This window comes from Perna viridis, chromosome 7 (assembly GCF_037379345.1).
Source record: "Perna viridis isolate PV_CMFRI_1.1 ecotype Kerala chromosome 7, ASM3737934v1, whole genome shotgun sequence".
In the NCBI taxonomy this organism is placed as follows: Eukaryota; Metazoa; Mollusca; class Bivalvia; order Mytilida; family Mytilidae; genus Perna; species Perna viridis.
This window is the reverse complement of record NC_142451.1, coordinates 45,038,818-45,051,850: the sequence shown is the minus strand read 5'-3', so window position 1 is coordinate 45,051,850 and position 13,033 is coordinate 45,038,818. Positions and strand designations below refer to the sequence as shown.

General features: G+C 34.0%; 1 protein-coding gene across 2 annotated transcripts in view; it reads right to left on the bottom strand.

Annotated features, from left to right (window-relative positions):
• The window catches only part of LOC148612894 (sodium- and chloride-dependent glycine transporter 1-like), a 30,775-nt gene extending 17,742 nt beyond the window's left edge, over positions 1-13,033 (bottom strand). Inside the window, exon 1 of one of the 2 annotated variants that reach the window (XM_088594756.1) lies at positions 12,808-13,033. In XM_088594756.1, the coding sequence (XP_088450882.1) occupies positions 12,808-13,024 (217 nt within the window). In that variant the 5' untranslated portion in view covers positions 13,025-13,033. Of the gene's footprint in view, positions 1-5,017; positions 5,321-12,807 lie in introns of those variants that run through there. The other variant, XM_088594757.1, reaches the window with a different exon arrangement.

The following is a 13,033-nucleotide window of genomic DNA, read 5'->3' as shown; positions in this document are numbered from 1 at the left end:
CAATTATTTGCCCAAACTTATGAGGATTTTATAATTAACACTACGTCAAGGGAGGTTAAATATATTTACCATGAAAATGCATTTGGCTTGTATAAGCATATTTCATTTAGAGGAATATCACCTAAAGAATGTTCCCGTCAAACCATATTTTCATATACTTCAGGTAAAAAAAAAAAAACAAATAACAATGAGAAGCATGCTGGTATGTGTTGTACTCAGCCGTTCCAAGAGATTTCAATCCATTATGTATTAAAATTTTACAGTTATTGAAGATACACGCGTAGAAATGTACCTGTGTGCGTTCTAGGATTTCAAGATCATTAATATAACGCGTCTCTGCGACCAGCAGTATCATCCGAGGATAGCTTATTTACATTAAAAATCATGTTACATGCGCAAACCTTTCACGGAATCATAAATGATCTCTCAGAAAATACGCAACGGGTCAGCGATTTTTCGGTTAGTCACATGACATTTAATTTGAAACCAAAACGCAATGGAAAAATTTCATTTACATTTACATATTCATACCACGAAACTGAAGATCGATTCAGGAATGCATTGAATGTTTTTAAAAATAGACTTTTTTTACAATAAAATTGAGATCTGTTTACGCTGGAGCGCTGAAACAAATATTTAAATGTAGAATTGTATTTAAAATTAGGAATTTAAATGCATTTAAACAGATAATTAATTATTTTTTTTCACTAAATGTCAATAACGGAGTGGAAGACTATTTAAATATAAATCTTAAGTAACAAAAATTCTAATGTTTACAACAAAATAAAACTTATTTAAAAAATAACAGTCATATAAATATTGAAAATTTCAGTATGTATTACATGTGTTTCAAGTAGTAACTTCTCACCAACCATCATTATAGATACAAATACGTAGGAAGTTCAAGTGGTACTCACTGCCCCAACCAACCCCCACAAAAAAATTAATAGGAGGCCAAATCTAGCACTGATCAGTTCTACCAGACCATGTCAAAGGAGCTTCATTATTGCATCCCCATGTTTAGTACAAGGAACGCACCCTAGTAAGTCGTACTGGTGTCATACGACAGTTTAGTAAACGGTTATTCGCGACCATCAAATCAAAATTGACAACAACACAATTTAAATGCAGCAGTGAAAGAAATCTGCGAAAATTTAGCTAGTAAGAAAACTTTTAAAAAACTACCATAAGCAAAATAATTGACACGGTCAATGATGGAACTGATTTACTGAAATTATCCAATGAAGTTACAACAAACTGAAGTTACAACTAACGTGGCTTTAGGTGATAATTATCAATTTTTTTTTATTTTTAATGTATTCAATATCTTTCTTTTTATAACAAAAAGTATGTACAGTCAAACGTGTGTTAACCAAACCCTGGATGAAATGATTTGAAAAAAAAAATCAGATTTCTTCTGAAGTCACTTCAATTCAATTTTAATACATTTTGAACATATACTGACCAAACATCTCCCCAATCCAAACAATTCCGTCAGTCTTAAATAGGTTCAATTTAGAGAGGTCTGACTGTACATTTATGTAGACATTACATATTTGATTAGAAGAAAAGTTGACTGATTTTTTTCAATAAATTTTTTTTTCAACAAAATAAAAAAGCAATATTAATAGCAGATAACATATATTATACATTTTGTAGTGTACGAGTCATCTTATGTTACTTTAAAGACAATACGTCATATATCTAACTCATATGCATTGATTTGTTCTGCTTTTTGAGTGATTTACTAAAAGGTAGAATATTTATCTCGATATACCAAGAGCAGCCATGATCGAAGATACATAAAACAATCGAAATCAATGAACCATATAAGATTCTCAGGAAACCACAGAAAACTCAAAAGAAGGAACAAATAAGTTTTTTTTTTTTTAAACTGAACTCGAACTGAATGTACACACGTACTATTAGGAAGAATTTAAGTACCAATCGTTATAAAAATCAGACAGGATGTGATTCATGCATGTCAAAAACCCACAGAATTCAGTTTCATTTCTTGTTCAGAAACAGTTAGTGATAAGATAAACAGTTTTTTCATTTGGTTGTTGCGCTTTTGAGATAAAAATCGTATAGACTGTACACTGGAATTAACACTTTGCAAGAGTTATTGTTCCTGATTTGGTTTGATTTGGTTGATTTTAGTGGGAGATGAATGTATGTTTTTCTCAAAAGTGCAGATCTGAATAAGAAAATGGTTATTGTAATGTAAAAATGTAGCATATGTAGACTGAAAAACCATTGTTTGTTTGGTGGGTTTTTTTACACCACGAATCACTTTACCATTGGCAGTGTCTGAACTTTATATGGACTGGTACTTAAGTATCAGTCTTTATAAATGTCAGACTGGAGGTAATATATGCATGTAAAAAACAAAAAAAAATCACTTTTATTTCTTATTCAGAAATATTTACACACCTTTGTAGCCTCTCTTAGTTTGTCATTCGGTTGTTATATTTTTCCGACGCAGTCGGTATAGTTTCGCTTTTTACCCTTTGACCTTAGAGATGCTCTACCATGGAAACGAAAGTCACCTGATAGCAATTCTTTTCCTGATTGGCCGAATACTGATAACTTACTGGCGTTCGAAAAAACTGCATCGAAAATTAAAGTTATTTCCTGAATGAAATATAGAAAATTATCATTAAAAAGAACAAGTTTTACCGCGTCGGCTGTCTTTATTTTTAAAGATAGTACTTGTTTTAGATACAAGATAAATAAATTGTGTAGGATAGTGACACCATGCAAGAATCATTATTCTTGATGTTGTTAAATCGTGTTGTAGATGAAAATAGGATTTTCTCAAAATACAGATTTGCTTACGAAAAAAACCTACTGTTACGTAAACATATAGCATATATAGACCAGACATCGCCTGTTCGGTAAGATTTTCTGCACCATGATACTGAAGCACCAATCGACGTAAAATTTAGACACTACTATAGTCAGTGCCTGATTTTTATATCGACTTGTACTTAGCTTTAAAGTAAGATGTACAATATCTATTATGTCATTTCTCTTACGAATGTGGTAAAAGAGGTTACATGTAAACCTTGCCAACAGTCTACACTACCTGCATAAGTGAATGGTTATCACAAAAATACAGATTCATTTACAGACGTAAAAAAATGACATACGTATACCTAAGAGGCATGCATGGCCGATAGTTCTGCACCTTTTATCATCGTTACCATTGACAATTCCTGATTTTTATATGGACTGATGTTAACATACATGTTTACATTGACGTTCGAAGGTTTCTTTTTGAAAAAGAGCACACTAAATAGAATTTTAAAATTCTTCCAGTCACGTCGAAATTGAACAAAGGAAAAATCTGATAGGACTTTTTAAACCTTCGCTTTATTCATACAGTCGTGTAAATTATTGATTACATGATACCATTGAAAGCACTTCTCGTACAAATATACACGTGGGAAACGTTATATATATACAAGTGGTGATTGCACTGCTGTGTTTAGGCTTGTGAATATTAAGTTAATACCTGATGCCCGATAGTAAGGTTATTTTCTTCTTTGCTTTCATTTTTCAGTTGAAAAGGGCTTACAACATCTAGGGAAATACAAATTTCACAATCCAAGAAACAGACTTAAAAAGGGAAAATTGTGCTAAAAATACAATATATAACAAAACAAATTTTAAAACAAAACAACAAAAATATACAAAATAAAGAAATCAAATGCAAATCACACATACGATGTACAGCATAAAGAAAATAATCCAAAACTGAAAACCTAGACCAGATGCGTCGGTAGGGTCAGCTTCCTATAGAAACACCCTGTAACTACTACGTCGTATTCGGTATGATATGGAAGAAAACTATGGCAAGTTTCTTGACTGGTTATAGTGTATAAATTCTTTACTTTTTCTGTAGTAGAACATAAATAAACTTAAACTTTTAATATCTCCAGTGAACTCCCTTTTGTACTTATACATGTATTTCCTAATACTGTTTCTATTGGACCTACAGAAGGATTTGAAATAAAAAAAAATTAATATTAAGAAATTCATGAATCACCCATTATATGCCTCTGCATATTTTGGCAGGGTTGTACATGTAATTTAAAACGTTGTTCTTTCATATAAACAAATGTTTGTTTAATTATATCATAACCTAGTTTAAAAATCCTTGGCTTGCTATAAAGCGATGCAGTGTGTCAATTAAAGGGTAACAAAATATTCCATACAAAACCCCACAACAATGATTTCATACCCAACATGAGACACAAATGTCCAGTTGAAATAAATGGTCGATAGAGAAATATATTTTGGACCGTTAAAACGCTGTTTTTACAATGTTATAGAATGGCGTCAAGAAACCCAACTATTGTACTAGTACCGTGGAATAAAAAAGACAAAATATATTTGTGAAATTATGTGCAAGTGGAAAATAAAATTATATATCAATAATTTTCCGCATTTTTGTTTAACACGGTATTAAAGCTTTACGCATTATTTTTAATTTCAAATGATAATTCCTTATTTAAGATAGTTTATTCTGATTTATTTCTATTGTCGGCAATAAAAAACCAACATACATATAGCATTGGACAAACTGTCTGTAGCACTGAGTTATTATATAATCATTTTGTTTTGAACATTTATATTTGAAGGCGACGTTCGACTATCAGTACCACGTAGTACTTATCTATTTGCATTAATTATCTATCTGCATTTACTATATACATATACTAGTAATCTCACTGAATTCTGTATCAATTAAGCCATGAAGTGTCTTCTTGTACCAAGTCATTGCTTTTTTGGAGATTAAGTAGGTCCTTATATATTAAATCGACCGAAATCGCTGAATCTTCCACTTACTCTCACGCAGTGGAAACTTACTAATTAAAAATACAAAAATCAACGTTGATTCATATTCATTCTTTAACTGTTTACATATATGGAATTTGAGTCCCTAAAAAGTAATTTGACCTTTGCCTTCAAAATATAAAAATGAGTATAGAGTGTAACAATGAGCACTGACCTCCTCCATTCCGCATACAGACGTATGGAAATCTCCACAGATTACCCAGTCCAACAATATAACCTAACACAGACAACGTATATTGTAATTTTCGTCCCCATTTTTCTCTCTCTTTTACGCTTTCGTCTGAATTAGTTTCTCCCGAACTAGTGTCAATATCAAACTTTTCAGTTTCCATTTTATTTCCAATATTGAGAAATATAGATTAACACATTCGCACAAATGGTAGGGTTGCACAGGTTGTATCGGGTTTAATGATCCTATCGACTAAACCTTGACGGAAGGTCAATGCATGGAAAGTTTGTACACATTTAAAAAAAAGTTAAAGTTCCAGAAATAGAACGAAAAGAAAAATAAGACAGTTAATGTAATGGAGTAAGTGTAGGTTGAATTTCATTCATGTCATACGAGAAGCTTGTTCACATGTCCTTTAATACGAGAAACTTGTTCACATGTCCTTTAATACGAGAAACTTGTTCACATGTCCTTTAACCTGTTATACCAGGTATTAATTTTTTTTCATATGCTCTGAGTCTCTGTTTAAACCTTGACCGAGTTGCGCGTTTGATCACACTAGTTTTAACTGCGGTAACACTGCGGTTTATAATGTGTTCGAGAGATCATTTGTTACATTTCACTGAGAAACAAGTTATTTATTAAAATTGTCTAAATACAATGTTAACACGAAGTCTCATCGTATATCCTTTTCAAATGACAAGATTTGAGATATAGAAAGGTCTGCTGAAAAATTCCCAACGATGTTAGAACTGTCAAATTTGCGATGCAATTTTTTGGTCGTTTCCTCCGCGGGACTCGAACTCGTACCGCTGTGACATCTATGGCAACACCGCCTGCACTAAGTCCAGCGCCATAGACCACTCGGCCAGCTAGGCTATATAAAAATATAGCTTTCGCTGGCCGGGTGATTCCTCCTCGTAGGATTAATATCAATTTGATCCGATGGAGCAGTGTAGAGAATAGAGTCGTCACATTCTGAGACGTTGTATAATATTGATTTGCTGTGACATGCATCATTAATTTGATCCTCTATCCTACATAATAACACCTAGATGAACTGTCCCGTACTATCATACATCGTGCACTAAGTCACAGCCCTAGATTAATCCTACGAGGAGGAATCACCCGGCCAGCGAAAGCTATGTTTTTATATAGCCTAGCTGGCCGAGTGGTCTAGGGCGCTGGACTTGTTGCAGGCGGTGTTGCCATAGATGTCACAGCAGTACGAGTTCGAGTCCCGCGGAGGGAACGACAAAAATTTGCTTCGCAAATTTGACAGTTCTAACATCGTTGGGAATTTTTCTGACCCTTCTATAAGTTTACGTTATCTTCCCTGTATCAATTTGATCCGATGGAGCAGTGTAGAGAATAGAGTTGTCACATTCTGAGACGCTATATATATATATATATATATATATCGGGATTGTCCTCCAAGGATTAGGCTAGCAGTCGCAGGTTCATTAACATTATGATACATTTTTGTTGAAGATAACTTAATGTTGAACAATATCTTTAAACAATATGTCACCAGTCAATGAGTTGGCAGATGTGATTAATGTTTGTTTGTTTGTTTGTTGGGGTTTAACGTCCGAGCAGCAATATTTCAGCTATATTCAGACGATGAACATGAAATGGATGATAAAATGAACATGAAATGAAAAAAAAAAGGATGGGTCACAAGGATAATAGGGTCGACAAATTTTGATTGCCACTGGAAAAAGGGGGTGGGTGGGTAAGGTTGGGCAATTTAGCCTCATGTGGCGGAGCGCAAACGTTCCTACTCCTATCGAATACCACAGCAGGGTTCTTTAACGTGCGAGGAACGTGGCATCTTTCCCAACACGGTGCACCACTGTGGTTTGCGGTCAGGTTTTCCGTATTATGGCCTGACAACCCCAGCATGCAACACGCCAGGGGTACCCCATTCCACCACCTCGGGCACACATCCCAGTTGCTCTGTGGGCAGAGCGCCTAGCCCCCGGCTAGGTTTCTGAGCACTATTTAGTCGCCTTATACGACAAGCTTAGCGCTGCTGCTGCAGGCCTATTCTTTTAACACCCGGACCTGCACGGGGCCAGATGTGATTAATAAATACAACACTCCACATTCTGTCATTAATCATTAAGGTCAGCGGGTCACGTGTGTTGTGCCATGATCGTCCATGATCATTGTTAATTATTACCTAAAAATGATAATCATTAACAATTCCTAGTTTGTTCCATGCTGTCTGCTTACAGTTGACTGAAATGCATGAACTTGCATGGTTTAATGCATCATCAATCATTCACAGTTTAAGATTGTTGTAACAGAGGGCAGTTGTAATGGTATATTTCTGCAAACTAAGATGTGTTTCTTGCACACATGATATACACATGCAGTATACTTTTTACGTGTAAATCCACATTTAAGTAACAAAGGCGGATCCAAAGGGGAGCCCCTAAAATTGGGAAAATACTTTTGTTTGCATGAAATCATGATTTCAAACTCTACACCAAACATTCTCTTGCCTCGCTTGTCTGTAATTCTATGTACATCCCACATATAACATACTTTTGCCACTTCAATTGTTTTCCAATCCATACATTCCAACAACATGCGATGTAATTTCTGATCAAAATAAGACAAATAAGACTTCCCGTTAAGATCGGTTGTTCATTACTATTTTTGTTGCAAGAAGAGGTATTAGCTCGATTCTGAGCCATTTCCATTTGATCTTTCCATAAAACTTGTTGATTCTTTACTCAAACCAATTTTGTGTTTTAACTGGCACATCTTTTATGGATTCAAATCCACCTTGGTTAAGAGCAAAAGCTCAATGTAATAACAATAATGGTCACTTCACTGAGATACCTTTTATTGATAAAACACCCTTCGAGAAGGTCAATTTGTCATATGTATACATATATAGACCTAAGAAAACTTACTCGTAATAGGGTGGCAAGATGGGCATACTTCCTATCGAACACGATGTCAAAGTACCGATCGCTAATGTACTTTGCTCAGGTGCATAACGATGAACTGAATCATTTGCTTAAAGAATCTTACGAATTATTGAAAGCATTGGACTCACAAAACTAATTTTTAAGATAAAAATATGTGATTACAGCCTGAAACTTGAATTGAGTCGTTACTATAATTAAAAGATTCCCATGGACTTGAGGCTTTGTCGGTATTGTTCTATTATAGAGGAATTAGACAAAGAATGTCATTTCTTTTACGAGTATGATAACAACAATTTGGTCCGAACTCCGTTCTCGAACAGAATTATGGATTATCCCGAATTTAACACATTATCAAACATAGAAAAAATACCATTTAGCAAATATTCTGTTTAGTATTCCTTGAGTCCTTTACTAAACAGTAATTTGAACTGAGGTCAGGGGACTCTTGAATTTATTTTATTCAACCATATGTTGATTGTCTGTTTTATGTTGCATTTTCTTTGTGTCACAAGCTTTATGTATTATGCTTAATGACAAATAAAGTATTTTAAGTATTAAGTATATTAATTGAATCAATATTTTCAACTGCATGTTGGTTTTTAAAGCCAACGGCAAAGGGGCGACAACCTAGGTCAATTAATTTATCTTTTATTATTAGAGATTTTTGGGCAACAACCGTCTCTAGCTTCAACTCTTCCCTTCTTTTAACACTTGCTTTTAATTTCGTTTTAATCAAAGCATTTACCTAGGTAAAAAGATCACACACACAACTGAAACAAGAAAGTAAGTGCATGCAACGTTGAAGCACATGGCCTTGGACTCCACGTGATATCAAACTCACAATAAGTGTCTTGTTACAATGTATTTCCCAGATTTTTATCAAAAGCGAGAAACATTAATTGCCGCAGTAGTACTCAATGAAAATGGATAAAAACCAATTCTACAAAACAAAATTATTTCATCCGAAAATTTCTGAGAAATATGAGATTACTGTAACACATCACATGTCGAGGTTTCTGTTAAGTGACCATATTTACGGGTATCAATTTTCGCTGTTACAAAATATATAGTGTTAAAAAATCAATTTAGCGGGTACTATTTTTCGCGTTGTCATGTCCACAGTAGAAAATCAACATGTTTAATTTACAGTAAAGAGCATTAACACAACTTTTCAAGATGAAAATATTCTAGTTGAACATACATACCCCCACCATTTCTCATACAGAGATACGGGAACCTCCACAAGTTTCCCAGTCCTACCATATAACCTAACATAGACAGAAAGTATTCAATTTTTCCTCCCCATTTATCCCTCTTATCACTTAAATCTTCAGAATTCGTTTCATCAGAATCCGTTTCTTCCTCTTTAAACACTTCTTCTTCCGACTCGGACATCATGTTTTTGAGTATGCTTCCAATATTTTGTTATTTCGATCGTATCAACGTGTATAAATGTCTTTTGTAGAATAATTTTAATATATTTCACAGCAATATCTAAATATGATTGAGAACGGTAATGTTAAGTCGCCACTTGTCCAAACATTCACCCCATTACAGGAGCATTTTGGTAGGTATGTACTAAAATAGAAAATATCAAGGGGAGTTTTGAAGGGTTTTAATAAATTCCTCATTTTGTAGTAAAATATTGTTAACTTGTTGCAAACTGTGAACGAAACTGAGCAATGAAGTGACAAAACTTTCCTTCTTTGATACATTACTTGGATGGAACACTCTTTTATAAATTTCTGGATCCACCCCATGTACGTTAACCCTATGGTCATAATCAGTGGTTAGGCATCTGTTATTATTCAGAAAATAACTTACATCCGAATCATGTGTACACCTAATCACTACCATTCATCATTTACTTGTGATATTAATGGAGACAGTAAGTGGAAAAGTGACCATGTAACCTGGTGATGCAATTATAATTATCAGATGAAGAAAAGTGTGTCATATCAGAGTAAAAGTAAGCCGTCTAGATGGGTGTATTCAGCTCTTGGTCATATAATAAGTTAAGTGTAAGCATGACTTCTGAAGGGCTAATAACACTGTCTAATGCATAAATTGGCATATACTGACAAAACATTAGTAATTGTAGTCTAAAATTCACCCTTCACAATAGTAAACTAATTTATACATGCACCGGAAATAGTTGTTGATGAAACAAAGCTGTCTCCTCCGCAGACCTATAGGTACCAGTATCGTATTGCACATCCCTGAGTGGGTGTACGTCAAAACATGGATGCTATAAAAATATAGTGCATTTTCTTTTTGCCTCTCTACAAACTAATGTTTTGTCAAAAGATATGAACAATGACTTATAAAATAGAGCAAACATCACATTGTAAGATGAAGATGAATGACCGGAGAGAAAAATGGTCATTTCTCTTTGTAAAATTGACAAAATATGAAAGTAAAGTCCTTGCAACCTCTATTTTCTGAGGAATACCGGTTGGCAATCCTCCTTTTCAAAGTAACTGGATCCCCCACTGAAGACATATATACATTTGTAGCTTCCAAAAATATTTTTTTAAAACAGCAGTGTGAGCATGTGTACTGCATAATTACCTTTTTCACATAATTTTTTGATATTTTTTCTTTTTCTTTTTATAACAATTTACTGTAAAACAGTTCCTGCCCAGCACCTGTATAATTTTAAAATATATTTCTGACTCAGCTGTAAAAGGATGTAAAAATAAATATGTGCCAAGTATACGAATGCCCCGGCCCAGCAATTTGATAAATATTGAACGGTCCCTTATTTGTAATTGTCTCAATAGGTCTTGGTTACTTATGGTAATTGAATAGATTTAAATTATTATTATTTATTTTTTTTAAATATCAAAATGTTTATTTTTTAAAAGTTTAATATCACTAGAATCATTTTATCATCCTTACCAAAAGCGCGTCAACCTCAACAATTATTGACACTTATCGTCAAATACAGTTAACGTATACAATTGGATGCGATTAGAAAGTTGTGTTCTCGTTTTGTTTCCCCAAAATCAACCGACCATCGAAACAAAATAGCTTTTTCCTTACAATGGCGCATAACTAAGATCAATTTAATACTGAAAATAACTGCAAAATCATGTACAGGAGAAAAGAAAGAAGAAATTATTTTTACAGTAGCCTTCCCTTTAACTAAAAATAATAATATATGGCCCGGTTTCTTTATTCATAGCTTCTTTCATTTTGTGTGGAAAAAATATATGAATTGGAGTTTTATGGTAGGAATGATGCAGACGTTCGACTCAAAATTATGAATAATTCGATTCGGTACAGTCAAATATGAAGTGTTAATTCAGACCTGGAACGGATCTATATTGAAAGTCTGCAAAATAAAAAAAAAAAAAAAAAAACTAACAAAACTCTAGGAATGACAATAGAGTGGATATACTTTATAGACATCTCAAATTAATGAGATGAAGTATGTGAAAATATCATTTGAATAAAAGATGAAGTCACCGTAGTATCGATTACCAATAAAAAGCGTTCATTGAAGCAGGATATTGAAACGACAAATACATGTATATTGCTAAACGATATTTGTAAATTGCGTTGTCTAAATCCTTGTTATTTTATCTTGACATTTCCTGTAATGTTTTGGTCATTCTCCTTTCTTTACAAACTGCTGTTCGATGAAGTGATTTGTTTCATAATATATAAAAGCTAGTTTTACCCGCACTCGACAGGGTACGATCGTCAGTCCGTTCGTTCGTCACACTTCGTTTTTCGAATGATAGATAAAAAAATCATAAATCTAAAACATACCGAATACGGCTCAAATTATGGTGTTTTTTGTATTACCGTAAACCAGATAAATTTTCTACTTCAAATTGTGGTTTTCTCTAGGGTGATATATCAACAGTAAATCAACTAAAGTACTTCAAACCTGCCGCGGTTTTTTTGCGTCTGTCACAAGTCAGGAATTTGTGGCTTCTGTATATATTGTTTATGTTTTCGCTTTCAGTTTACCTTTATGTTGCTGGAGTTTAATGGACAACTGTTTCGATCTAGCTGCGTATAATGTTATTTTGGGGGGCACATGCAGCTTGTGTTGTGTTGTGAGGGTCACCTCGTCGTCCACTGAAGACCCGTAGGTGGCATTGCGCTGACATTTTTTATCCCGGTGGGGTTGTTGTCTCTTTGACATATTCACCATATCCATTCTCGTTATAATCATCTTTGTCAGACATTTATACTGATAAGTTTTGTACCTACTAGAAAACAATAGTTACACAGTTAAAGTTATCATCTTTATTCCATATATAGCTGAATCTGTTCAGTTATTCACTGCCGTATGAAGTGGTGTATCGATCCATTTCAGATTAAGGTGCGTAAATACGATTAATGGCCGTGCTAAGCGCGGCATGATAATTTTGGGGTCGAATTTGTGAAAAAATCAAGATTTCATGCACTCCTCCATTTGAAGGATACTTTCCCCATTAACATTTAATTCTAGTACATGTTATTCATTTTGCAATTTTGGTAAAAATTCCATTTATTTTAAGCAGTTAGACCACGTTTTTTTCCCTTGTCCATCTGAAGTCTGATGTTAACGTGTCCGGCGACCGTAAAGGTTAACAGCACAAATCATGATAGACATAGTTCAGTTGACTATACAGAGAATTACAGAGACAACAACAATTAATTTTACTCTTAAAATTTTGAATTATCTCGCATGAGAGGTTTTTAATGACTAAAAAGTGACAACTCCATGACCAGTTTAACTTCCGTACGATACATGTAATGACAAGCGAGCTACACCATAAGACGATATAAAATTAAATGTCAGGTATTCAATTCCTAAAAAATGTTACTGACCTCCCCCATTCCTCATACAGACGTACGGAAATCTCCACAGGTTTCCAAGTCCGACAATATAGCCTAATAGGGATAACATGAACTCGAATTTCCTGGACCATTTCTCTCTTTCTTCTTCCGAATTGTCCGATTCTTCTGAAAATTCCAACTGAGCATCCAAAGGTTTATCCAAATCATCAGTTATTGTATTTTCCGAGGTAAGTTCGAAGTGTTTCATGTTTTTAGC